This window comes from Prionailurus bengalensis, chromosome C2 (genome assembly GCF_016509475.1).
Source record: "Prionailurus bengalensis isolate Pbe53 chromosome C2, Fcat_Pben_1.1_paternal_pri, whole genome shotgun sequence".
NCBI classification, from domain to species: Eukaryota; Metazoa; Chordata; class Mammalia; order Carnivora; family Felidae; genus Prionailurus; species Prionailurus bengalensis.
The window spans coordinates 48,236,914-48,264,649 of NC_057350.1; the positions used below are offsets into that span (position 1 = coordinate 48,236,914).

The following is a 27,736-nucleotide window of genomic DNA, read 5'->3' on the forward strand; positions in this document are numbered from 1 at the left end:
ACTGTGCAGGAGCAGGGAAAGAGCAGTTGGGCAAACCTTAGACAAGCCCCTTCCCTCTCTGAGCCTCAGTTTCATCAGCCTCAAAATGGGAATGATGTCTCTGAGGACTGTTGAGGATTCCATGTGATGGTACTCATGGAACAGATTTCTAAACTAAAGCCTGGTCTCAATGTGAAGTGTGGCCGCAGTAGTGGTTGAAAGAGCTGGAAGTGTTTTTGTGGCACTTTGCAAACGTATGAGAGACAACAGTGTAACTACAATTGTCTTAATTATTTTTTAACTTTTTATTTTAAAATAATTTCAGATTTACAGAAAATGTCTGTAATGCCTGGGGAAGCTATCTGCGTAGCAGTTAAAGAGAACTGAAAGCAAGGGCTTAAAAAAAAATCACTGTCTGAAATGTCTGATGATACCACAGTATAACAGCTGCTAACAAATTGTCATATCCATATCAATCTAGAAATGTGTGTCTCAGCCAGGGCATTTCCCCCCCCCCCCCCCGAGGGTCATTTGCACTGTCTGGAGACATGTTTGGATGTCACAACTGGGGGGAAACTTCTAGCATATAGTGGGGGAGTTATGACTGGCATTAAGCAGGTACAAGCCAAGGATACTGCTCAACATTCTACCATCCTACAGGACAGCCCCACAATAAAGAAATATCTGGCCCAAAATACTAATCAGTTAAGGAAGTTACTGACGTTAAGGAACCCAGTTCTAGAAATTTGAAAAGCAGAGTATATGAAGTATATTTGTATGCTTGGAGTAGGTTTATTTAGAAGAAAAATGTGTAAATATAAAAGTGCCTGTAGATGAATCACTGGGTTCTACTCCTGAAACCAATACTACATTGTATGTTACTTACCTTGAATTTAAATAAATTAATTTTTTTTAAAAAGTTCCCATAAGGTAAGATCTGGCTATTTCAAGAACATTGTCCCAGATATGTGTTCACTTACTACTGTGATGGTTAATGTTATGTGTCAACTTGACTGGGCCATAGGATGCCCAAACAGTTGATCAAATATTATTCTGAGTGTTTCTGTGAGGGTGTTTTTGGAAGAGATTAACATTTAAATGAGTGGGCTTGAGTAAAGCAGATTGCCCTCCTTACTGTAGGTGGGCCTCATCCTGTCAGTTGAAAGCCTAAATAGACCTGTCCACCTCCCACACACCCCCACAAACCACCCCCACCTCCAAGAAGAGAGAATTCTGATTCCAACTGAAACATCAGCTATTCCTGCTAGATAGCCTTCAAACTGGGACCTCAGCACCTGGTTCTACACCACCTTTTGGCCTTCAGACTCAACCTGAGACATCAGTTCTACAGAGTTCAGGTTTGCCAGCCTCCTCCATAACATGTGAGCCAATTCCTTATAACAAAATCTCTTTATATACCTCTGATTAATTCTGTTTCTCTGGAGAGCCCTGACTATATACTAATGTAAAGGTTTTTTGGTTTGGGGTTTTGGTTAGTTTGGTTTTGTTATTTTATAAAAAGTCTAAAAAATTCTGTTCTTACAGATTTGATACTGTGATGACCCGTTTGCTAGGTGTTATCTGTGTAGTATAATCCCACCCAATGTTGGACCAAGTACGTAGATGGCAGACAGACCTGATTATTTTCTACGCCAACCATGCACATATAATCTAATCTTGTAGGCTGTTACTGCCTTTTAAACCCAAGTTCTTGACCATGTTTACTTAGTGAAATAAATGGTAGATATGAATTAGTTAAGTGTTTGCTGCCATCTTCTCACACAAGGCTGATACTGGCAGCCATATTCTTCACCATCTCCAAGTCAGATTCAAGTGACTTGCTGAGAAGTTCCCACTGGTATTATGCTTTTCCCAGTTTGCAAGTGGGAAGCTTTGACTCTGACTTTTACACGCCTAGTGTAAGCATTTGCATTTATTTTGTATTCTTTTCAACTAGCTACACCTGCCAAAGTTGTTGCTTTCTTTAATATAAAAATACTCCAGCATGGCTTCTCTGCCTAATGCTAATTTAAAAAGGAAGATTAGAAACTCATTTTTTTTAATTCTAATTCTGTATCTTAAATACATCTTAAAGAAGAGGAAGTAATTATTAACAGCCTAATAAAAATGATATTAGGAGATTTCTGATAAATGAGAAAAACCCCAAACCAAACCAATTCTAGTGTATGGCAATATTGAACATTTAACCGATTATCTATGTTCCTCTTCCTTTCTCTTGCCTCATTTGAGCTACTCCAAAGCACATGCTTGGGAGAAGTTTAGATGCTTTTATGTACGTTTTCTACCTGAGTCTTTCTTATGGATGAAAAAATTGGGAGTTACTGAGATTAGACATCTGTGTTCCACAATCCCTGTTTCCTTTCCTCTTCATCATTATCACAAATAGCAAAGCTAGCTGTAATTTGAGAGCATTTTTCCAACTTAGTTTATATTTATGTGAGAGGCAGCCATGTTTGTAAAAAACCTGATAGCCCTATTGTTTTTTGTATTAATCTCCAAGACTTTAGACAAGTTCTTAAAGATAAATCCATTTTCCCCCTTTCAGGAAGGGCTTGCCCTGAATTAGTCACCACATACCAGAAATAGCCTGTTATAACTGCTTCCCAAGGTCACCAGATGTTGGTTTAGTCCCCTACTGGGGACTATTCCTTTTAGCCATGGCATTTAGCACAAGTTGTTGGGGGGGGGGGGGGGGGGGGGGGGGGGGGGGGGGGGGGTGGGGGAGGGGGCGGATTGTTTTGTTTTTGTTTTGTTTTGAGCCTAAAGTAAAATATACCTAGCAATGGCTGATTGAAGAGAGCCGTGTTCCTGCTGAATATCAGGTTCAGTTGAATAATTCTGGGAAGAAGAAAGACAGCAACTACAGAGGAAGGTTCATATAATTCTTAACTTAGTATTATCATTATGCAGTATTACTATGAGTAGCAATGTTATAAATGTCTCAAAAGTACAACCCCATCACCTGCAGGACCAAAATGAAGAAGACATCCCAGATCTGCCAATCCAAACTGCCAGACAACACTGCCTTGAAGCAGCAGCAATTGCCCGCCTACCGGTTACAGCTCTCGGCCACTGGAGTCCTCTCTGGCTTTTTTGCCACAGGAGCATTCTGCCTTGGTGTGGGCATCATCCTTATATTGTCTGCAAAGAGTATCAAGGAAATAGAGGTTTGTCCCGTCTTACAATTTTAAGGCATTACATTTTTAAAGCATTACATTTTTAAGGCAGGTTCTAAGAATTTTCAGCTTTAGAACTATAAATGAGTGAGCGATCAGTATGAGAACAGAGCCCCTCAATAGATGAGACTGGAAATAGAGGACACTGGAACATCCCTTTCTCAGCTGGTGCAGATGATGGCAGCCTCTGTATGTTGGCTTTATTCATTCCTACTCCCTCTTGAGGACAGTTACTCTCACATTGGTCATCTCAGCCATTTCTTTACAGGCACCTGGCAAAGCAGAAGCTTTTTCAGCTGGCAAAGTGCTGACCAAGGATTCATAGCAGTAGGAGAAGGAGAGGCAGGGCCACATGACTGCCGGATGCCCATGAGTCACGCTGAAAAAGAAATGAAGAGACAGAGATAGAAGTCTTCAATTTTGTCCCGCTTTCAAGCATTGTCTTTCCCTTTGCAAGTGAACTCCCTCTGAGATCATTAATTTAGGAAAGGCAAGAACCCAAATCTTTCTGGCCTCTTAAGGATACCTAGAAAAATTAACCAAATTCTACTCAAGATTGAGAAAAATTGAAACTAAGGGCACACCACCCCCCGCCCCATGGCAAGCCTTTGTCAATGTGATTAACAAACTGTTGGAGGATGAGAATCTGAGAAGCTGGTCTGAGGAGGGGACATAAGAGTTGGTCGGTTAGATCAGCCATGCCCACATTCAGTTCAGTCTAACAAAGTAAGCAAATGTTTCATTCAAATCCGCTTTGAGCAGATTACCAGACATCTCCAGGCTATGACCTCCACTCTGAAGGCAGCCTTGGAAAGCTGATCTATTCCGTCTCCTGATAATGGCTAACAACAAAAGTATGAAGGCCAAGTCTGTCAACATTGGCTTAACATTTATGAGTGTCTGAAGGTGCTAAGAGTTCTGCTGGGTTTGCAAATGAGTAAAGATAAGTAAGTTGATACCTGCCCTCAATGAGCTAATGGTAGAGCAGGTAAGGTAGTGTGTGTGAAGAACAGAGAGCTCAGCCATGATTGCCTTGTTCAGCACATTCACAGCCCCTTCCTTGCACACTGTCAGTACATAATAGGCACAAACTCTTGAAGGAATGGATTAGGGCAAATGGTGAGGACTTCAAAGAGGAAAACACCGTTTCAGGCCCCAGTCTTCCTTCCAAACCACACTGTTCTAATGCCTTTCCACTTCTATTTTCTGCTCCCATCAATTTATCTCCCCAGGAACTAAATACCATTAAGTCCTTTTGAGTTCTCTGGTGTAAGATGTAAACCACCAGGCCTCACCAGGGGCAGATGCAAAATGGCAAGAGAAAATTATACTTGCCTTGTGGAAGGCAAAGTAACTGGCTTACAAGGTTAATGATACTTATTTCCACAAACAGCTCATCCTACTTAATTTTCTATTTTCTTCTTCACCAGCCCCTTTCTGGTTCTTCTGCTTTTCCCATGTCCTCCTTGCTTCCTTCCTGGTTATCCACCCCAACCCACTATGAAGTGCAGCCTCCATTAAGAGGCCACCATTGCTAAATGCTGTCACCCTATGCATGTGAAGGGAACCTCACCCCATGGTTCACTAAAGCCATTCCGCAAACAACTTTCAACAGAATGATTTTTATCATGTTAAGGAGATTTTCCAATTGACTTTTTTTAAAAGTCACTTCAGATAGGACTATTTCTAACATTTTTTTTCTTTATACAAGAAAACCAGAAACTGCTGTGACAGTGAGATCCTCTTTTGCACATGGATGTATTTCATTATATTGGGTGAGAAGATGGAGTACATATCCCAGGCCAATGTGATCAAGGACAGACCCAGTGGAAGAGTTCTGAGTGGCTTTCCTCTTCTCACTTAGCCCTGTGCTACAACAAGGAAGTGACCTTTTTCCAATTCACTTTAAGCAAGAATGATCATTCCTGCGTCTCCAAAATTATATAAGGAGCAGACTGTGGTCTTTGCTGTCATTTTAGAGTTACAGATTTATAAGGCCATTTGAGACAGTAGGTCAGAGATATGTTTTCCTCATATTTTTTTTTATTTATCTTATTATTTTTTTCATCATGATAAGTGTATTCTTTAATCACCTATTTCACTCTCCCCCCGCCCCCGACTTACCCTCCGGTAACCATCAGATTGTTCTCTATCGTTAAAAGTCTGTTTCTTGGTTTGTTTCTCTCTCTCTTATTCCTCTGCTCATTTGTTTCTTAAATTCCACATATAAGTGAAATCATATAGTTTTTGTCTTTCTCTGACTGACTTATCTCTCTTATTAGCATTATGCTCCCTAGCTCCATCCACATTGTAGCAAATGGCAAGGTTTCATTCTCTTTTATGGCTATATTGTATATATACCACATCTTCTTTATCCATTCATCAGTTGTGATGGACATTTAGGCTGCTTCCTTGGTTTGGCTACCTCATAAAGTTTTTAGAGCTAGAAAGCACCTTAGATATCATCTACTCAAAGATCACCATTTTTTTCTAATTCTGCATTAATAGGGCTCAAGAATGCAGGGAGCAAAATGTATACTACTACAACAGGGTCACAGATTAATTGATAGATAAAATAATGCTAATGAACAAAGTGTGGGCCCTGGAGGTTAAGTATTTAACTCAAGGTCAGAGATTGGCTGAACTGAACCCCAGTTTCCTCAGTCACAGTTTAGTGTGCTGTCAGTTCTGAGAGAGCCCTGTTCTTTAAAGCTTTTTAAAAATCAGAATGCAGTTTCACAAACAGGGCATCAATATTTTCCAAAATAATAGTTCAAGCCTTCCTGTGTATTTAAAGAATGATTTAATAATTAATTAAAGATTTAAGTAAATATAAGCATCTAGGTACAATTAAGTAGCCTTTTGGCTAATTTTTAATTTAGTTTTGGCTTCAAAACTCCAGTGGTTTGCAAGGATTAAAAAATCCAGTCTTTCTTGTTGGTCTTCCCTCCCAAAGAATCGTAAATCCCATTGGCAGTTTACCAAGGAGAAGGCCACTCCCTTGCTTGCTTGCTTGCTCTTCCCCATTCCCATAATCTTCCAATTATTCTTCAACACAATGAGGAAGAAACAGAAGGGAAATGCACAGCCTCAGTGGCCTCTCTGTGAGCCTCCCTTCCTTAGGCTTCTTCCAGCTGTATCTTTACATAACTGAGGCTCTCAGCCAAAGCTCATAGGATTTGTTCATTTGAAACACACCGCCCTTTTTTAAAGAGTCCACTATACCATTTTTCACAGAATTTGATTTTTAAAAAACAGAATGTGATAACACTTAAAGCAGAATTATTCCACGTATATAAATAACCCTACATTTTGGAAGCATTTCTTTTTCTGTTTTTGGTCCTTTTTAATAACTTCCTCTTGATGTCATGTAGAAAAATTCATTAGTATAAATATTTTCCATACAATAGAATGGAAACACAGTGAAGTGACTTCCCCATAAAGCTGATTAGTCTCAAGCTGTAGGCCCAGTTCTTTTGAGTCATTGACGAATATTTTCCTAATGACACCTCTTTATGATCAAGACCTGAGCCTTTATCACAACTGGTTACGTAAATATGCAGTAGAAACACTGAATTCTAGGTCAGTGGCAAAACGCTGCCAGGTCCCAAAGTGAAAGACTGTAAAAGGGCCCACTCTTCCCAAGCATCTGCAGAAACACTTTTGTCCCCTACTGTAGGTTGTTTTTCAGTCATGTCCCAGCATCCATGCCCTTGACCCAGAGAGCTTGAAGGCTTAGGTGGTGGACTCAGGACTTGATTTTTAAGAAATGTACTCATGTAACTTTTCAATTACTAATTGTTCTTTTCCCTGTCTGATAGATTAAATACACAAAAATATGTGCAAATTGTGCAGAACTGCGAGAAGATGCTATTAATTTTGACAAAGAATGCACCTGCTCTATTCCCTTTTACCTTTCAGAGACAATGCAGGTACGTGAAATTCAAGAGCCTTCAACTGGCTGTACACAGATCTACTCCTATTTCACACTTGGCAGTAAGTTCATGATTTCCACCAAGTGCTTTCCAAATCTGAAAACACAAAAAATAAAACAGGGTGGGGGTGAGGGATCTTATAAAGTGTTGAGTTCATGCACAACTCTTTCCCTACTTTTTTCCTTTGGAATGCTATTCTTCTCCTTTGTCTAAGTTTCTAGACTCTTTACCTGTCCAACTTTCTAACATAATTCTTAACATCAATGAGACAGACTTTATTCCAAATGTCAACAGAAGAGGGGACTATAGAGATCTTTGAGTCTAACCACTCATTTTATAGTGAGAAAATTAGGGCTGAGAGGCTAAATGACTTGGCCAAGGTCACACAGTGAGTTAGTGTGAGGGGTCACACACCTGCTGGGACTGTCCTTCCTTCCCCCCTGCCCCCACCCCACCCCTAAGTCATTCTACATATACAATTTTCTTTTCTTTTTTTTTTTTTTTTTTTTTTTTTTTTGCACAAAGGCACATCACTTTACTGCCCTATCTGAAAGGTAGGTACAAAGATGCAAACAGTTACATGTATACAAGGAATAATGTTTTCCCAGAAATATGTTTTATAACTACTACGATGGTGCCAAAGACAAGTTCAAGAAGGAGAGAGACTCTCCTTAGGAAGATTAAGCTCCTAAGATTTGGATCCAATTTTTACTAGTCTTTAATTACAGGAAGTTGAGGAATTCAAAACGATTTCAAAATTTTTCCCATAAAAATTACTATCTTTTAAAGTTTACCCCTCCACTGATCTTTTTTTTTTTCTTTTTTTAATTTAAATCCAAATTAGTTAGCATATAGTGCAACAATGATTTCAGGAGTAGATTCCTTAGTGCCCCTTACCCATTTAGCCCATCCCCCCTCCCACAACCCCTCCATTAACCCTCAGTTTGTGCTCCATATTTATGAGTCTCTTCAGTTTTGTCCCCCTCCGTGTTTTTATATTATTTATGTTTCCCTTCCCTTATGTTCATGAGTTTGGTCTCTTAAAGTTGTCTTATGATGTAAGTCATATGATTATTGTCTTTCTCTGACTGACTAATTTCACTTAGCATAATACCCTCCAGTTACATCCACGTAGTTGCAAATGGCAAGATTTCACTTTTTTTTTTGATTGCCAAATAATACTCCATTGTATATATATATACCACGTCTTCTTTATACATTCATCCATCGATGGATATTTGGGCTCTTTCCATACTTTGGCTATTGTTGATAGTGCTGCTATAAACATGGGGGTGCATGTGTCCCTTCAAAACAGCACACCTGTATCCCTTGGATAAATGACTAGTAGTGACATTGCTGGGTTGTAGGGTAGTTCTATTTTTAGTTTTTTGAGGAACCTCCATACTGTTTTCCCGAGTGGCTGCACCAGCTTGCATTCCCGTCTACATATACAATTTTCTAATCCCTAAGGCAACTCTTGGCCTCGCTCCCTGTCAGGCACTGAGAAGTGCCAAAGAAATATTAAGAGAAGTTCCTGCTCTTGGTCTGATTAAAGTCCTGTGTTAGTCTGGGTCCTCCAAGAAGCAGATGCCAAGACAGGATTAGACATGCAAGAGATTTATTGGAGGGACTGCCTGTGAGGGAAAATGGGGAGAAAGCCAGAAGAGACTGAGACAGCTGTCAGACCACAACACAACTCTGACCCCTGTGAAGAAAAGGGAAGGGGAGAAGGAAGGAGGGGAAAAGGCACAGGAGAAAGAGAAGGAGGGAAAGGAGGAAGGAAGTGAGGGAGAAATGTGTTAGACTGCAGTGTACTCTTTAGAAAGTTTCAGCAAGGCCAAAAGAGAGTCCCTAAAGAAGTCTGCCTCAGTATCTCCACTGTGCTCAGCCATTGGGAGCAGCCAGGGACATCATGGCCTTGGTGCAAACACAGGATGATTTCAGAGCATGAAAGCTGGGGTCATCCCTCAATTACTGTCCCTGTATTAGCAGATCCCAGAGGCATCTTTTATCTTACCTGGTACTCAAGAAATGAAAAAACTATATTCCCTTGAACTCCTCAAAGGTCCTCTCCTGTGCTCTGGACTCCACACCCCTCCACCAATGGCGTCCTCCTCCCTGACCTGGTTGATCCTTCTCCCTCCTCTTCATAGATGATTCTGCATGGAAGGATCTAAGTATAGGCAGGTCTTCTCTTGAGCTTCCCACTGAGCATTCTCCTTTAGCTACCCACCTCAAGACCCTGCTTCCACTTCAAACTCAGCTGGTCCCAAACCAGACTCACCATCCTCTCCTGAAAAACACTCATCACTTCCCTTTCTGGTAAAGATCTCATCACCAAGGCTCTAAACTTTCCTCTGTGACTTTACCCTGCCTGCTCCTTTTTCATCTAAGCCTCTGATGTGTGGGCACTTTTCTTCAATCCATCTCTCCAACCACTCTGTCCCCTCCATTATTTAGGCGTTGCCTCAGCTCAGACCTCCTGGTCCCTTATCAGAGATACCTAATTGCACTCCCAGCCTTTGGTTTTCCCTACTTTAAACCACGTAAAATCAGTTCACTGTCTTCCCTGCCCCCCCCCAAAAAACACTGTTTCAGGTTGCTCTTTGACCACCTGAGGCCCAGCTACCTTTTCATAAAAAGGTAAAGGAGGAAGGAGACCTTGTACTTCTGCCAACTGGCCAACTTGCTTTTGCCTGATAGAACTCTATGTTTCTGCTGTTAATTTGCCTGGAAAATCTCCCCACTCACTGCCACTTGTTTTAGATGCCTAACATTCGTAAGCATTCCTTGAGCCTCCTTTTCACTCATGTCTCCAGAAAGAGTTTGCCCACATTTGTTTCTTGGGAGCACTGCTTTCATTCTTCTGATGAACCTATAATCACTTGTGTGATATCCTGTGGACACATTTCCTCCACTTAAAGGATCGTGCTCTGCATGTCACACCACAACTACCCACTTGCAAGTATCTGCACCACACGCTCAACCTTCCCTCCTGTTACCGTAGATAAGCTATCCCTGTTCCAGTCTTGAAGTCTTACCTCCACTTGTGCATAGAGGCCATTTTTCTTGCCTCTATAAGGACTTAATTCAGCAGTTCTGTCCTCTGATATATCGCCAGCTTTTCTTTGTCCTCAATCATCCCCAGCATACAAAACATATTATTTCACTTCTCTTCAGATAAACAAACTACTCTTCTGTTCTCCCAATTTCCCTACCAGCTATTGTCCCATTTCTTTCTTCCCATTAGCAGAAAAACTCCTCAAAAGAGTTGTCTATCTTGGCTACTTCTTATTCCTCTCTACTCATTCTCTCTTAAACCCAGTCCAATTAGGTTTTTACCCCTAACACTCAGTGAAATTGTGAGGAAACCGATGACTTTCTATGTTGATAAATCCAGCAGTCAGTCCTTAGTACCTTGTCACTCATTGGACACAGGTTACCATCCCCTCATCCTTGACATACTTTATTCTCTTGGCATTCAGGATACCATACTGTCTTGGTTTTCCTCCTAGCCCTCTGGTTGCCCTTCTTTGGTTCCTTTGCTGTTCTTCCTTTTCCCCAAACTCTTTATGTTGAGATCCACAGGGCTTTAGTCCCAGTCTTCAGTCTTCTCCTCTCTAACTGCATTCACTTTTTTGGAAATGTCATCTATCTCCAGACTTTAGATGCCATCTATTGCCAACACCATTTTATATCTCTATCCCAAATATCTCTTCCAAATCCACAATTATATTTCCAGCTGCCTTCCTAATGTCACCATGTGGATGTCTAATCGATATCTGAAGTCAACATTTCTAAAACTGAATTCCTGGTTTCCACTTCTCCCCTTATCCACTGCACCCCTCTTCCCCCCCCCCCCCAAAAAAAAGCAAAAACAAAAACCCCTAACCCATCCAAAGACTTCTCAATCTCAGTTGAAAATAGCTCCATTCTTCTGGTGCTCAGGCCAAAAGCCAAGGAGTGATTTGTGACTCCCTTTGTTCTCTGATATTTCACACCCAATCCATCCTGTTGGCTCTACCTTCAAAATATATTCAGGATCTGTCCACTTCTCCCACCTCTTGTGCTACCACCTAGCTCCATGCCATTCCACCTCTTACTTGGATTTCTGAAATAGCCTCCTAATAGGTCTCCTTGCTTATATTCATGTTTCAATATAGCAGCCAGAGTGAGAATTTAAATCCTAAGACATATGTTATTCCTTCGTTCAAAAAATCCCTGCAGTGGAGGCACCCCACTGGCTCAGTTGGAAGGGCACATGAGTCTTAATCCTAGGGTCATGAGTTGGAGCCTCATGTTGGGTATAAAAATGATAAATAAACAAACTTAAAAAAAAATCCCCATATGGCTCCTCTTTCTATCAGTGAAATCTTAAGTTCTTACAAGGCCTTACATGATTTGTCATCTTATTTCCTCTCTGACCTAATCAATCCCTCCATTCTCTTCCCCCAACCCCACTCTCACCACAGTGGACCCCTTACTCCTCAAATAAGTCAGGCATTCTCTTGCCTTGTCCCCTGTACCTGATATACACTTGGCTTTTTGCCCTACCTCCTTCAGGTCTTGACTCAGCCCTCTCCCCAGTAAGGTCTACACTGGCCATCCTATTTCACACTGCAACATATCTACTCAACTCACCCCTGTAATACTCCTGATCTTTGTTAACTTGCTGTAATTTTAATTTTTTCCATTAGTACTTATCACCTTCTAACTTGCCATATAAATTAATAGTTTATGATATAGTATTGTTTATTGTCCATTTCTCACTGTTGTGTCCCAAGCACCTATAAGTTACCTGGCACACTATAGGTGCTCAATTAATGTTTATTGAATGAACATATGAATCTTTGCTTCCTCCACAGTACCCAGCACAGTCTATTTTATATGGTAGATGCTCGGAAAATGTTTGTTGAAAGACTAAATGAATGCAGGAAATATAAAGTCCTAAGTTGTATGGCTTTATGTCCTAGGAAGCTTTGGTTTTATGTGACCCTTTCTTATTTCCCCTATGATCCCAAATGAAAGCATGTTGGCATTAGTAATATTCTGAATACATCTATATTGATTATGGCTAGTGTTAATCAATTTTTTTAAGTTTATATATTTATTATTTGAGAGAAAGTGCATATGCAAGCAAGGAAGGGGCAGACAGAGAGGGAGAGAGAGAATCCCAAGCAGGCTGTGTGCTGCCAGCATAGAGCCTGACTGGGGGCTCGATCCCACAAACCTGAGATCATGAGCTGAGCCAAAATCAAGAGTTGAACACTTAACCAACTGAGCCACCCAGGCACCCCTAATCAATTTTTTAGGTAAGTCAGATATAAACTGTAAGGAAATTACTGAGTTTTACTTGGGTTAAGTGATATTTGCAGTCAGTGAGGGAAGTTTTACATATGTGTTTTTATAGATCAGAATCCTAGTTCTCTACAGCTATGCCCTCTCTTGCCTTCCTCAACTCACCATGCTGCTCCCCCAAAGTAAAAGTATTGTTTATGGGGCACCTGAGTGGCTCAGTTTGCTGAGTGTCTGACTCTTGGTTTTTGGCTCAGGTCATGATCTCATGGTTCATGGGATGGAGCCCCATGTCAGGCTCCATGCTGACAGCACAGATCCTGCTTGGGATTCTCTCTTTCCCTCTCTTTCTGCCCCTCCCCACTCATTCCCTCTCTCTCTGTCTCTGTCTCTCTGTCTCTCTCTCCCAAAATAAATAAACTTTTTTTTCAACGTTTATTTTTGGGACAGAGAGAGACAGAGCATGAATGGGGGAGGGGCAGAGAGAGAGGGAGACACAGAATCAGAAACAGGCTCCAGGCTCCGAGCCATCAGCCCAGAGCCCGACGCGGGGCTCGAACCCACGGACTGCCAGATCGTGACCTGGCTGAAGTCGGACGCCCAACCGACTGCGCCACCCAGGCGCCCCTAAACTTTTTTTTTTTAAGTGTTGCTTAAAAAGCAGAAACAGACTCATAAACACAGAGCCAGCTGGTGGTGGACAGAGGGAGGGAGTAGGGGCATGGACAAAATAGGTGAAGGGGAATGAGAGATACAGGCTTCCATTTATATAATGAATAAGTCACAGGGAAAAAGGTGTATCATAGGGAATATAGTCAATGGTGTTGTTACAGCATTGTATGGTAACAGATGATAGCTACAATTGTAGTAAGTATAGCATAATGTGTAGACTTGTCAAATCACTATGTTGTACACCTGAAGCTCATGTCACATTGGGTATCAACTATACTTCAATTGAAAAAAAAAAAAGTTAGTGTTGCTTAACTGGCAGGGCAGAAGGGTTGCTTAAAACAACGGAAAACCATTCTCTCACAGTTCTGGAAGTCAAAAGTCTGAAATCAAGATGTCAGCAGGGTTGATTCCTTCCTGGAGTCTCAGACTACTTAAATTTTTGAAGAAAAAATTCAAAAAGATAAATTCTTAAAGGGCTTTAGTTTCCATCTGTCTGTGTCCTTTGAAACCTTTAAGTCAAATAAATGTTACCAGCTGCTAACCATTCCTTTCAGGCAAAGATGTTCTCATAAAAATCCAACCAAACCAGTTAGGGCAACAACAGGGCCTTCGGTTCACCAGTTAGCACACATTACACATGCTAGTCAGTAAATTCACAGAAGACTGCCTTAAACTAGGAATCCTACACAAAGTGCCACTGAATTTAAAGAGAAGCAACACCATAAAGTACCTTATGCCTCTAGGACCAATAAAAAATGATGGTCTGGGAGGCTCTGTTAAGTTAAATCTTGGACAAAGAATCATTGAAAAAAGGTTAGTGAAACACTTCTGTCCCTGGTGTGGTGAGTGTTCTTTGCCTGTTTATTTTGTCCTTTATATGAACATATAACTTTGGGTAAGTGGAATTCTCTTTTTAGGTTCCAAGAAAATGTATGGTAAATTCCACTCTGTGGGTTTCATATTTTCTATAGTTATGGGTCAACAATAGAGGTTCGCTGTTGGGTGAGGAAAGGTGATCAGTCATTCTTGCTATGCCTGGCTCGCTCACCTTACACACTCTCTGTTTATGGTATTGCAGCCTACCTCTCTGTCGTGACCCAGAATCTCCCCTTTCTTGGTGTTCCAGACACTTTTCTCTTACAAATGACTGAGCTCTTCAGCCTTTGTTGTTTTCTGTAACTGGCCACAGTTACCATGACCCTTATTTCCAGCCTGCCCCGAGTACCAGCTCACATTTTCCATACTCACCCACTTAAGTGTCCTTGGGGTGAGACCAGAAGCCTTTCCAAAATGCCATTTTTCCATAGTAAAAGAGAATCAATTGACTCAGGAGATTGTAAAGGAATACATTTGTATTTCTAGCACTGAATATAGCATCTAACATATGGAGAGCACTTAATAAAGACCTTCATATTTTTGGATGCAGGCCTTCATTATTTTGGAGGTAGGTAGTATATTAATTATAAACAGCCACATTGGTCATTTCCATTTGCATCATATATGCTGTTAGTAAAATCTGTATCAAGTCTGCTGGAGAATTTGGGTATGTCACTATAAAGATAAGCATGCTGGTAGCCTGTGATGAGGCTGCCTCATAGGACAGCATACATGAAAAGGACCATCTCTCATGGCAACAAGGTGACTTATCACTAAGGTGAAAATCACCTTTCTTTCAGAACCATGAGTTATTCTATTCCCCTTTTTTGTCCATAATGAATGGTTCACCGTTTCTTGAGCAAGTGCTGTGTGCCAGGTACTGTGTTAGATCCTAGGGATACAAAGACAAAACCCCTAGAGCCAGACAGACCACACAGGGCTAATCTCATGCCTTTCACATGCACCCAAATATGCTTGGTGGTTCCAGCTTCAAATATGTTCAAGGATTTGCTTTGAAATCATTGGCTTTGATGCCTACCACAACTCCTAGGCAAAGCATTTTTCCTACTATTGCTAGGAAACAACAATATTTGTTACATCAATTTTATATATTGAGAATACAAAATCTTTTCATGGTTTTAAAATCTTTTCATGGCAGGAACACAGTAGCCCTTACAAAATCATCTCAAATAAATTGATTGGTTATTTTAATAATTCTGTGTAAATGAGGATTTTCCATCACTGATTTTTTAAAATGATTTCTTGGGTTTCTGTTTGATATAAAGAAACTTACAGTTCCCAGGGCACCTGGGTAGCTCAGTCCATTAAGCATCACACTCATGAATTCAGCTCAGGTCATGATCCCAGGGTTGTGGGATCAAGCCCTGCGTGGGGCTCAGGGCTGAAAATGGGGCCTACTTAAGATTCTCTCTCCCTCTGTACCTGCTCCACTTGTGCTCACTTGCTCTCTTTCTCTAAAATAAAATTTGAAAAAAAATTTTAAGAAAGAAATTTTCAGTTCCCGTCAATTTTTTCTGTGGTACTTTTTATTACAGAAATCCTGTCTGTGTTTATTAATATTCTAGTTAATTCTTCTTACTCTGCTCTTCTTGCTTTTCTCCTTTACAGGGCAATGTTTATTTGTACTACAAGTTATATGGCTTCTATCAGAATCTTTATCGATATATTCTATCCAGAAGTAATAGCCAACTGGTGGGTACAGATTTAAAGGTAAGACTTTATTTAATTTGGTATAATACTCCTTTTTTTAAAAACCAGGTGGATCTTTCAGTCTAAAAGAGAGTTTGGAATAAACTAAAAACGTAAAGTTTTACAAGGCAGGAATGCTCATTTCATTCTTGCATAAATTGAAGGAGCTGGGTTTTCAGTATAATTGCTATTGAGAGGCATGGTTTCTCTCTTCAAAACAGTAATATGTATCTTGTCCAATTAAATGGTTATCCTTTCCTGCACCAACCATTTTGGTAGTAACTCTGAGTGGTTGGTCTCAATCCAGTTCCCTGTATACCTACCATTGTTCTTCCAATAACTGGGACGTTCATTCCAGTCCAGATTAAGGAAATTCAGCCCTACTTGATTGATTAAAAGACTTTGGTTTAATTAAATACCCTTTCTCACCTAGAACACAAAATTTTATTCTTGATAAATGATACTCACCACGCTAGCAAAAAAAGCTAGAAGGAAACCTTTTCCATACTGAGATTATTATATGCAAGTGATAATCAAATGATTTTTTAGCAACCACTCTTTTTAGATACATTCTGGTAGTTAGCTGTATGGATTCCCTGTGATAAGTCATCTAGCTATATAAACTCACCATTTGTATAGTTTCAGAATATGAGTTACACTTTGACAAAAAAGGGGTTTAAAAATGTATTTCAGTGTAGCTTAGTGTGATATTTAGCACAGCCAGCAAGTTAAGTTCCTTTCTGCAGATATATTGGTATGTTACATATTGTTAATAAGGGGGAAAAAACTACACACATACACACACACACACACACACACGTCTCCAAAACACAAAAATTTCTGAGTCTAAGTGAGCCAGAAGTCTGGGAAAAGTTGGTAGCAGTCCATAATCTTGTTATGTGTGAATAAATTACTGTGGGTTGATTTACATTGCCAGTGTTGTCACTTTTAACATTCTAAGAGAATTTACCAAAGCATTTCTCTTTACTGTATCATCTTGCATCCAGGATGTTGGAAACTGTGCTCCATTTAGCAAGTCCCACAATGGGACCCCCATCGCTCCTTGTGGTGCTATTGCCAACAGCATATTCAATGGTAGGTGACTTTTCCTGTCTCCATGGTGTGCCTTTTCATAAGCGTGTAATAACCTAAATGTCCAGAAGATCAACTCTGCAACTGGCAGTTCAAGAAAAATTTTTGTATGCATTATCCATTGACTTATGGTATTTCATTTGCAAATAAGTTCTCCCTTACCAGAGATTTGAAGTAGTTAGGGAACATGAGCTAAATGGAGCTTGACAGTATTTTCCAATATTTGAGGCTTTGGCAAGAAAAAGAATAGTCTTATAATTCCAACACCTATTGCATGTAGGCATGTTGAGAGTCTACTGAAACCCTAGTTTATTTTTCATCTGTGTCTGGTTTTGTACTTTGAAGTGGGGCAAAAATGCTTGCTTATATCTCTGACAATTTTTAATTTCCTTACAGATACCATCATTCTTTCCTACAACCTTAATTCATCTAAACATATGGAAGTCCCAATGCTAAGGAGCGGAATTACATGGTGGACAGATAAGTATGTCAAGTTTCGGAATCCAAGTGCCATTAATCTTTCTAGTGCATTTACAGGTAAGATACATATGTTAAATATTTTTACCTCTTTACAGAAACATTGATTTTTATATATGGGGAAATGTTTATGATACCTCCTTCTTTACTTTTTGTTGACCTCCGTTTTGCTCTAACTTTCCCTACCTGCAGGCACCTCCATCATATACCTATCAGAAACATGAAATGATTGGTGCCCTGGTTCTTTCAGTTTATCATTTGGAAAAAGGCAATGTTTTAAAAAACGTGTTGCTTCATCTGTAATTAGGGTCACCATGTAATTTATTGTCCAACCTGGTGCACTTTTGAGAGTAAAAAGGGGCACGAGAATAAGTCAAGTCATATGTTTGTTTGAAATTTGTATTTATTTATCAATAAATTGACATTACCCTATTGGTGGGCCTGTAAAATAATTCTATACAAACTATTTTAAAGTGCAATTCTTTCAAAACTTAAAATGACATATCTGTGTATATTAAAACAACCTTAAAAAACTACTTTATTATTAGAACATTAAAAATAACATAAGCAGAATAATTATTCTGGATAGTCACATACTTTAATCAGTTTCTTGGCCATATCTGTCTTCATTACATGCCTCTGTATTTTTATTTTTTCTTATAGTTTTTTTAACATTTATTTATTTTTGAGAGAGAAAGAGGGAGCACAAGCAGGGGAGGGGCAGAGAGAGAGGGAAACAGAATCTAAAGCAGGCTCCAGGCTCTGAGCTATGAGCGCAGAGCCTGATGTGGGGCTCAAACTCATGAACTGTGAGATCATGACCTAAGCTGAAGTCAGATGCTTAACCAACTGAGCCACCCAGGGAACCCACATGCCTCTTTATTTTTCTAATGAACCTGTTCTATTATTTTAAAAACATTTTATTGAAATATTTTTGCACCAAAAACCATAAGGTACCTAGGAATAAACCTAATCAGAAAGGTAAATGATCAGTGCACTGAAAACTATAGAAAGTTGATGGAAGAAATTGAAGAAGACATGAAGAAATGGAAAAAAAAGTCCATACTCATGGATTGGAAGAATAAATATTGTTAAAATGTCAATACTACCCCAAAAAGCTTGACAGATTAGAGAATAAAAGGAAAAAATTAGAAAAGGAAAAAAGAGGTAAAAAAGGAAAATGCTTTGAATAGAATAAAATAAAACGATGAAAGTCAAATAGAATTTTTAAAATTTTTAAAATGTAAAAAATATAGTAGAAAAAGTTAAAGAAAAATCTTTTTAATAAAAATAGAAAATAAAAAGAGATTTTTTTCTTTTTCTGTATTCAAGAATAAGAAAAGAAAAAAAATTGAATAAAAGGACCAGCGAATAGAATGAAGTACCATTGAAATTACATCTGGTTTCCCATAGAAGTGAAGCTATGAAGCACTTTGTAGTCCATAAACTAAGCAGGGTGAGAGACGTGTTTGTCAAGAGCACTGTTGGCCCAGTTAGGCAGGGTTTAGTGTAAAGGTCTGTTCTCCACTAGATGGTGCTGCTTAGCTTACTGGGGTGGATTGTTGTGGCGTATGTAGGTGTGTATGCCCATGTGCAGAAGGGCTGAAAATGGTGTCACCCAGCTACCCAGTCTCCAGTATCAGAACTCTGTGCTCTCTGTGACTGGCAATCAATCACCCTTCCTTTGTCTTGGGCTTCTGTCCACTACCCGCTTTTACACTGTCTGTGACCAAGCAGTCAGGTTGCCAGGTGGCACCTGACTCAGATGCGGCTGTGTTTCCCAACCCCTGACTTCTGAGGGACTGCAGCTCTGACCTGCTCAGACCTTCTGGAGGAGGGTCTTGTTGAGCAATGGCTGGATGCCAACCCACCCCCAGGATTGTTTGGGAGACTGCTGCTGCTGATGCCCAGAGACTGCAGCTGGGTGCCAGTCTACTCCAAAAACAGTTCATGTGATCCTGTAGCAGCAGTGTTTCAGGGTTTATGGAAAATCACAACACACATCTGGCACCAGGCTTCCCCTTAATGTCCTTGTTCCAGCACCAGCCAATGTGGCTGTTCTCCAGGGTCCACTGGGGCCTTTGCCTGTGGGGAGGCCACACAGCCTCTACCAAATGTCCTCCCAGCAGGGGAACCACCTCTCCCGTGTGACCTCGCTTTCTGCTCCTGGGGATTTGCCCTTCCCACCAGAGCACTTCCAGGTATCAAGCTGCAGAGTTTCAGACTCTGCACTTCCCCTGTTTATAGAGTCTTAATGGAACTTAAACCCTCTCCATTCTCCCTTCTCCCTTCTCCCTTTTTTTTGTTCTGTCCCTGTGACTGATTCCACTTTTCCACTCTCTCTCCAGCTGCTTTTTTTTTTTGGGTGGGGGGCTGATTTTCCAGTACTCTTCCCCCATCTCTGTCCTCTCTCCGCAAGCAAATACAGTTCCCTGCCCTCCACAGCTTCTCTCTCCCCCATTTCACCTCTCTGCACCATGTACCTGCTGAGTTCTGTGGTTCAGGTTGTGCAGATTGTTGTGTTAATCCTGAAATCAGTTTTCTAGGTGTGTGAGATGATTTAGTGTTGATCAGTCTGCATTTCAGGGATAAGAGATGCAAAAAAAAATTTCCACGCTGTTCTGCCATTTTTGGCCCCTCCTCCAGATGCTATATAATATTAAACTTTCTTGATATCATTTAATTCTGGAAGAGAAAAACATTTTTTATTCAGTTAAAAATAAGAGTTCCAGGGTGCCTGGGTGGCTCAGTCAGTTAAGCGTCTGACTCTTGATCTCAGGGTCATGAGTTCATGTTCTGTGTTGGGTTTTCCACTGGGCACGAAGCCTACTTTTAAAAAAAAAGAAAAGACAATGAAATGAAATAAACAAAATAATTAATAAATCAATAAAATAGGAGCTCCATCAAAAGAGTTTTTACATAAATTGAAATATCCAGAGCAGAATTATAGAATTTGTTTTTAAATGTTTATTTTTGAGAAAGAGAGAGACAGAACGTGAGTCAGGGAGGGGCACAGAAAGATGGACACACAGAATCTGAAGCAGGCTCCAGGTTTCTGAGCTGTCAGGACAGAGCCTGACAATGGCTCAAACCCACGGGCTGTGAGATCATGACCTGAACCCAAGTTAGACACTTAACCAACTGAGCCACCCAGGTGCCCCACAATCGTAGAATTTAAAATTTAAATTTGTACACATTTTGAACTCTTATTATGTAATATGTTCAATAATTTCCTGCTTTTTGGGGGGTAAATTTTAATATCTTCTTGTTTGCAAGCTTGGCTTTCAATAACTATAATTCATTAAATCAAAAACTGAAGTTTTTTGATATTCCATATTTTGGATACTTTGTTTAAAATTTTTCAACTCTTTTGAATTAAATTCAACCAAAAGTTAGAGGGCTTATTTACCAAAAAAGTTTGAGATCATTGTAGGACACATCTTTTGGTATATAAAATAGTTCTTCAAAGGCTCAAGCATTTCTAAATTTCTGGTTGATGATATATAACAAAGACAGGCCACATACCATGCTGATGTATTTCCTTAATTTAGCATCCCTATTACTGTAAAAATTTTGAAGTTCAGTTTCAAAAATATTTAAATTTGCACAACTACAGCTCTTCTTTTGAATGGTAAAATAGTGTAGCTTGTTTGGATATAATCATAAATTATGTATGTACTACAACCAATTTAAGAACATTGTTGTGTAAATTTCTCAATTTATTAAGAACATTATCTTTATTCTGATATTGTGCTCCACCACATTTGTATTTATGTTATCACTACAAAGCCAAAAATTTACACTTGCTGTTTGAAGTTTTTAACTGAATTTAGAATCAATTTATTATAATATTAGAGGCTTTATCTTTCAAGATTGAATATCTAAAAGCCTTGCTTTGATTTCATGAAAAATCAAACCCAAAAAATCAGACCAGCATTATAATTAACTTGTCTGGTGTTTCTATTTGAAACATCTGAAGACACTAATGTGAAACTTGCCTCATTTAACTGTTTACAAAGTGGTTTTTTGTGCTAATAAAGGCAAAACATGAAAGCTTTTTTTTTTTCTTTTTTGGTAACAACAACAACAACAAACCCTCTAAATAAAAGGAGAAGGAAGCTCACTTGATCTAAATGACAAGTCAAGGTCGTGCTCACATTATTAGATATAAATAGACCTTCTGTAGCTATCTGAGGTAAAGCATTGTCTTTGGATACACTTTTTTAAAAATAGCCACAAACTTCTAAAGTAGATTCTGATGTTCTTCAGCAGATTTATGTCTTTTAATTTTCACTCAGTCACTGACATCACAATGATTCCCCTGTTGTGGGGTAAATGTCAACTAACACTGCAAGTTTCACATTCATCAACTTTCTCAAGAAACTGTACTTAATTTTATATTAAACATATGTGTTCCCTTTTTAACTCTTCACAGCTACAGGGACTTACTAGCAAATAAAAACTGATACCAAACAATAAAATAGTTACATATTTGCACCATATAATAAATAATAAAACCACAGTTGCAAGGGAGTTCAGATGACTCTCAGCAAGATCGTTCAGCATCTATTTCCCACATATATCATGTATGTATAATGTAACCTATAATTTCCCATGTTTCCCATTGATCCCACTGGCTTATAGACTGGCATCTTCATGCATCTCACAGGCCAAGAGTGAGGTTATGACCTAATCAGTTGGAGTGTCAAACAGCTGGCAGAGGTCACAGGAATATGTTGTGTTTTGATTGAAAGGGTCTCTGGTTATCTTTCACTAATTACACATTAAAGTAAGTACTCCATTCACTGCACATTGGTATTTCACACACTACCCGTAAAGACCTGGAAGGTGGAGGGATGGAGTTATAAACTTATTATTTGTTTGGGGTAAATGCTAAGTCAGTTGGGATAACAGACAACAGACATCAGCTGGAACTACTTTAGACAAACGGGCATGTATGGTCACTTTATCTCTGATTGACTTCCTACTGTTTGAAAGGAACTTGGCAGCATTCTATAGTTTTGTCTTCGCACATAACCACAGGCCTATAACACAAAGGGGCCTTGGCTTTCATCTCCTGCTATACTTTGTTCTTACCTTCACTGTAAGAGTTACCACATTATCTTGTAATTATCTATTTGAATACTTGTCATCCCCACTTCAAGTCTGTGAATTCCCTGAGGAAATTACGAAGTTTTATATCCCTGTTCCTTCATACATAGTGAGCAATCAAGAAAAGCTTATTGTTGAATGAATGGATAAAGGTAAATGACCCAACTTGGAAAATGAAGAAAAGTGGTGCCTCTTAAACCACACTTCTTATACTCTTCAGTAGTGGGATGGAGTGGGAGCGGGGGTTGGTAGGAGAAGGCATGCTTGAACCTACATTTTTAACAAGCTCCTTGGGTGACTTGGGTGTCAATGTGCCCATAGGACACATTGTCTTAGGGCATGTCTCTGGCTAAAGTAGACAGAGGGTGAGGTCCACAGTATGGGTACCAAAGGCAATTTCAATTTTTATCAAAATTCTTCTGGCAACAGTGATTGAAGTTTTGGGAACGGTCAAAATAGGTGAGCTCCACAGAATTTGCAGAGGAAGTTTCTCCAGCAAAGGATTATTTCCCGAGGAAGTGTTTAAGAATACAAACATACTTCAACAGATTTATCCAACCAAACACAGTACTCACTTTTACCAGCACCACACCCCATGCTTAGAAAACACAACTGGGTTTCTTTTAAGAGAAAATAGTTTAGTTAATTGTCAGAGTTGAGAAAGAGTGGTTTTCCCTTTTTCATTTTGTATTCTACAAATACTAGGACCAATTGTCTGGAACTAAAAAGTTCATTAAACAATTTTCCATTATTAACTCATTCTTTAAAATTCAATATAGTTTTTAGGATCAACTTCTGTCAGCTTTAATTAGAACCACTCATTCCTTTATTGAGCATATATTGAATACCTACTATGTGCCAGGCACTAGACTAAATGCCAGCAGAAAAAAGATGAGGAAGACATTGTACTCAAGAATCTGCTGTAGAGTGGGAGAGGCAGACATGCCCACCATGGGCCCTAAAGTGGGAAGTATGAGAATGAGACTAAACTCAACAGACTCATTTCCTGGCACTGGCCCTCCCTCCTGTGCTTCCAACATTCCCACAGCACCCAAACCGACTAGGCCTCCTGGATTTAGAAGAGGCTTGCAGTACCTTTGCTCTTCACCTCCTCCCATCTACCAGTTCCTCCTCACTTCCAGCCTTCAGCTCTTAGGCACACTATTGCAGAGAATCTCTGTTTAACACGATCTTCATGCACAGACATGATAATTTCCTTAGATTACATTTCTAGAAGTAGAATTTCTAGACCAAAATATAATTAAACCTTTTTTTAAAAAAAGTTTATTTATTTTGAGAAAGAGAGAGCAAGAGAGAGACAGGGGTAGGGGCAAAGAGAGAGGGAGAGAGAGAATCCCAAGTAGGCTCTGCACTGTCAGCGCAGAGCCCGATGCAGGGCTCGAACCCACAGACTGTGAGATCATGATCTGAACCAAAATCAAGAGTCAGACACTTAACCGACTGAGCCACCCAGGCACCCTTATCAAACTTTTTGATGCATGTTCCTAGATTGCCAGAGGTGTTATTAATCCACACATTTCTCTGCTCTGTTCAAGAGTTCCCATTTCCATTGCATCATCAAGGGTTGTCACTCTTTTTCTCCTTACCAATTAACCAAGTTAGGTGAAATGATCATATCTTGTTTTAATTTTCTCTCTTTAAGTTACTAATGAAGTTAAAGAAAATACAGAACCTATGATGATATCACTGAATACAACCACTATTATAATTTTCTCTACCTGTTTTTTCTCAGTGCTTTATATGCATTTAATGTAGTTGAACACATAATATACATATAATTTGATGCTCTGTTCTTTTTTAACCCTATGACAAATCATCATTTCCCCTACATTTCTCTAGAGTCTTTTTAATCCATTATTTTTAGTGGTTATGTATTCAGAGAGCTCACACACATGCTCACACACACACACACACTTTTTTTTAAGTCTTAATTTTTATTTCTCTTAAGAATGCAAAAGTTTTTTCATTCTCTACATTCTAAGGAAAACTGAATGGGTATAGATGATTTCTTTCAACCATGTCCATTATTTTCTTCCCACAGGAACTGCAAAGCCCCCATACTGGTCTAAACCTGTCTATGAACTGGATTTAGAGGATACAGAAAACAATGGCTTCCTCAATGATGACTTCATTGTGTGGATGCGGACAGCTGCCTTTCCCACTTTCAAAAAACTATACCGTCGACTCAATCGAGTACAGTATTTTATTGAAGGCTTGCCTGCTGGTAACTACAGTTTCAACATTACCTACAGTATCCTTTTATACCACTTTTGCTCCTGGGGATGAAGGAAAATCAGTGTCCATCTGGGCACTAGTTGTTGAATTATTTCATTTTTTACTTTTCTATTCTACAATCTAATCTATCTATATGAAGAAGAAATATATAGTTCTCTCATAGGTAATACTGTCACTTGCCACCATATAGCTGTTTTTCTACACCTTATGTAATCAAATGTGTACAATGGGTTTTTTAGGAATAACAGTAAAGCAGTATCAGGTAAGTAGGTATGGGTAAGTAAGGAGGGATATTTCTATCCTCCAATAAAGATTAAGTACCACGGAGCCTTGAGATCTTTAACAGAGAGGAGAAGACTGCTATGTAAGATGGGATGAGTTTGGAGGACCATAGTAATGAAGAGAGAGCAATTTGATAAGAAGTAAATGTAGAAAATGGGCTAAAAATAATGAAAACAGACTGTAGAGCCTTTTATTCTAGGCAAAACTATAGACCAAGGGAGCCCCGGACTCAAGAAGCAGGTCGGGTTCATCCAACCCATGTGATGTGTGCTGTAAGCTGTGCTCTGAAGACGCTATTCTTCCCTCCTTTGGCACAAAGCCAGCTAGTAGGGGTCAGTGCCTTGGTTACAGACATAAGGTCCAAGTTAGGAGATACATGCTTTCATATGAGATTCTGAATTTTTTACTTAGTTCAAAAATACAAATGTAACTCTTGATCTAAAAACAAAAAGACTTAATATCAAAATGACACCAAACACTGTTTTTTAAAATATATATATATATTTATATATATTTATAAGCAATTTATACTCACTGTCATTATCAGACTTTAAAGTCTCTTCCTAATTCTCCTTGAAGCTGAAACTTTCCAGGGCTTGTAAAAACTTTGGGACATCAGCCCAAATAAGCATCAGCACTTCCAGTAGCATCTCAGGGCTACTGACTGGGGGTTGTTCTTGGGGCCCATGGCAGGCCAGAGGATCTTAACACAAAGCTGTCTCCCTCCTTAGTTTCTATACCTCTCAGGGAGCTTGAATGAGAAATACTTGAGAATAAGTGAATTGACTGCATGTGCTCCAGTTCCCAGCTCCATCTTCTCTTCTATCCTGGAGTGTGGTTATCTCCATCCTAACAGGGGAGGGGGACCTTCCTCAGTCAAAGACGCCCCTACCGACGTGACATAGTCTCTACTTCTCAGCCTGTTGCCTCCTTTTTGTTCACTGATGAGGAGTACAGTTTGCCTTCAGTTTGTTCACTTTCATGTCTCCCAAAATGAAAATGAAAGCCACAAACTGATTTCTCTTATGCAGCATTATCCATACACATCAAAGAGTAAGCCAAAGACTATTACCTTTTTAATAGGATTTTAGCAACCCCCCCCCCCAAATTTGAGATTGAAAGTTGCTTGACAGCGGTCTCTCAAATTAGATCTTCCGGTGCCACCAACTTTGTCTATGACTGCCTTACCAGTTACAGTAGCAATCACAAAACAGGAAGAAAAAAACCAATTATGTCCTCACAATGCATGATAAGGAGTTTCAAGTTGAGGAGAAGCATGGGTTCCAAACAAAGGAGACACTCTGTTTCTCCTCTGGAGACAAGCTCTCCTCAGGTGACTTCGCTCACAGTCATATTTTAATGCTGATGACTCTCAAGTGTAAATCTAGCAAGCAGAACCTAGATCCTGAGTTTCAGTCCTATACTTGTGCTCACCATGCTGAGCCCTGATGTGAGCGGTACCCAGCCTGTCTCACGGCCTGGCTGCTATGCAAAGAGAACAGCTATGTCTGAGCTGCAGCAAACACCTACCACTCCTAAGGGGGAAAAGATGTTCTTTGTGCAAGGAAATGATCTTAATGGAACTGAGGAAAGAAAACAGGCAGGTGGGTCAAAGTGGCACTCAAGGACCTGGTGACAGTGAAGAATTCTGATGGAAAAGAAAGAGAGAGAACTTGTTTCCTTGTTAGGAAACTGGTTAATTTCCTTGTGCCTTTAAATCGCATGTTGCCAAGTGATTCGAGGCCGTTTAAGAGCTTTGCTGGGAAATGCTTCTGTCCTGTGCCGTTGCTATGAGAAGCCTTTATTTGTTTATTAGTTTGGTTTACAAAAGGCACCAGATGTTTAAAAACCTCAGGCCACATGCATAATCAAAATGACATCATTAAAATGCTAACGATAGCAAACCCACTTCAAATATTTTCTCTCCGGCAGTGAGGGATGTTTGCTTTTTCAAAACCCAAATGAATGCACTACCTTTAGCTTTCCCACCAAAAATGTTTTGCCATCTATCTCATTATTTTTTCTTCTTCACTAGTCTTGAAGAATTTTCCCTCAGGTAGAAATTCAAACAGTCTATGAAGGACTTTAGCCTACGCTGGGTCTCCTGATTCATAAACATAAATTTAGGCTTGCTGTAAAACCCATCTGTATTCTTTTCATTTCCTTGGGTCTGCCAAAGGAAATTAAATATATTTGTTCATAATTTAGTTGTCCGTAAGCCATTCTGATGTATTTGTGTCAGAATTTCTTTTATAGACTAGAGCTATGGTGAGAGAAGGCTTCTTTTTACTTACTTTCATTCCAGCAAGATACACCACATTGCTTGGTAAACATTAGACAATATGACATTGAATATTCAACCATTCTTTTAACCTACAAAACAACAAATTTATGTGGTTCAGATATTGAGGATACTATATTGGTACTATATTGAGGATATACAGTGGTAGAGCTGACAGTGTCGAGATAGGTCCTTAACAGGTCTTCTTGTTTTAGATTTTCCAGTAACCAGGTTCAAAGGAGAAAAATCAGTTGTTCTTTCCACCCTGACATGGAGTGGAGGCAGTAGCCTTTTCTTAGGTCTCGCCTACACAGTGACAGGAGCTGTGACATGGTTGGCTGCCTTTTCCATGATGGCAATCCACTTGATGCTGAAAGAAAAGAGAACGCTCTTCATCGAGCGGTAAAGTCAAGTTTTAAAAAGAAAACAAGAAAACACAGAAATGGACAATGAAGCAACTAACAGAGCCAATGATTTCTGACAAGGCTTGAAATGACTGGGATGTTTCATCAAGGGGAACTGGATTGACTGACCAAGTGCAATCCCAGAAAGATAAATACTGAGAGTTTCAG

General features: G+C 39.6%; 1 protein-coding gene across 2 annotated transcripts; it reads left to right on the forward strand.

Annotated features, from left to right (window-relative positions):
* Positions 1-27,736, forward strand: LOC122491358 (cell cycle control protein 50C-like). Of its 2 annotated transcripts, none has more exons than XM_043593952.1 (8): positions 1-1,361; positions 2,969-3,167; positions 6,998-7,108; positions 15,584-15,685; positions 16,672-16,759; positions 17,153-17,293; positions 24,408-24,617; positions 27,380-27,736. In XM_043593952.1, coding segments are annotated over exons 1-8 (1,044 nt in total). In that variant the 5' UTR covers positions 1-1,359; the 3' UTR covers positions 27,571-27,736. The 2 variants fall into 2 exon arrangements, with proteins under 2 accessions (XP_043449887.1, XP_043449888.1); XM_043593953.1 differs by having other exon boundaries at positions 1-1,337.

Bases quoted from the DNA above. Each gene is read 5' to 3' on its own strand.
- LOC122491358 (XM_043593952.1), top strand. The intron at 7,109-15,583 runs GTACGTGAAATT...TCTCCTTTACAG, and splicing joins ACCTTTCAGAGACAATGCAG to GGCAATGTTTATTTGTACTA. The intron at 17,294-24,407 runs GTAAGATACATA...TTCTTCCCACAG, and splicing joins TCTTTCTAGTGCATTTACAG to GAACTGCAAAGCCCCCATAC.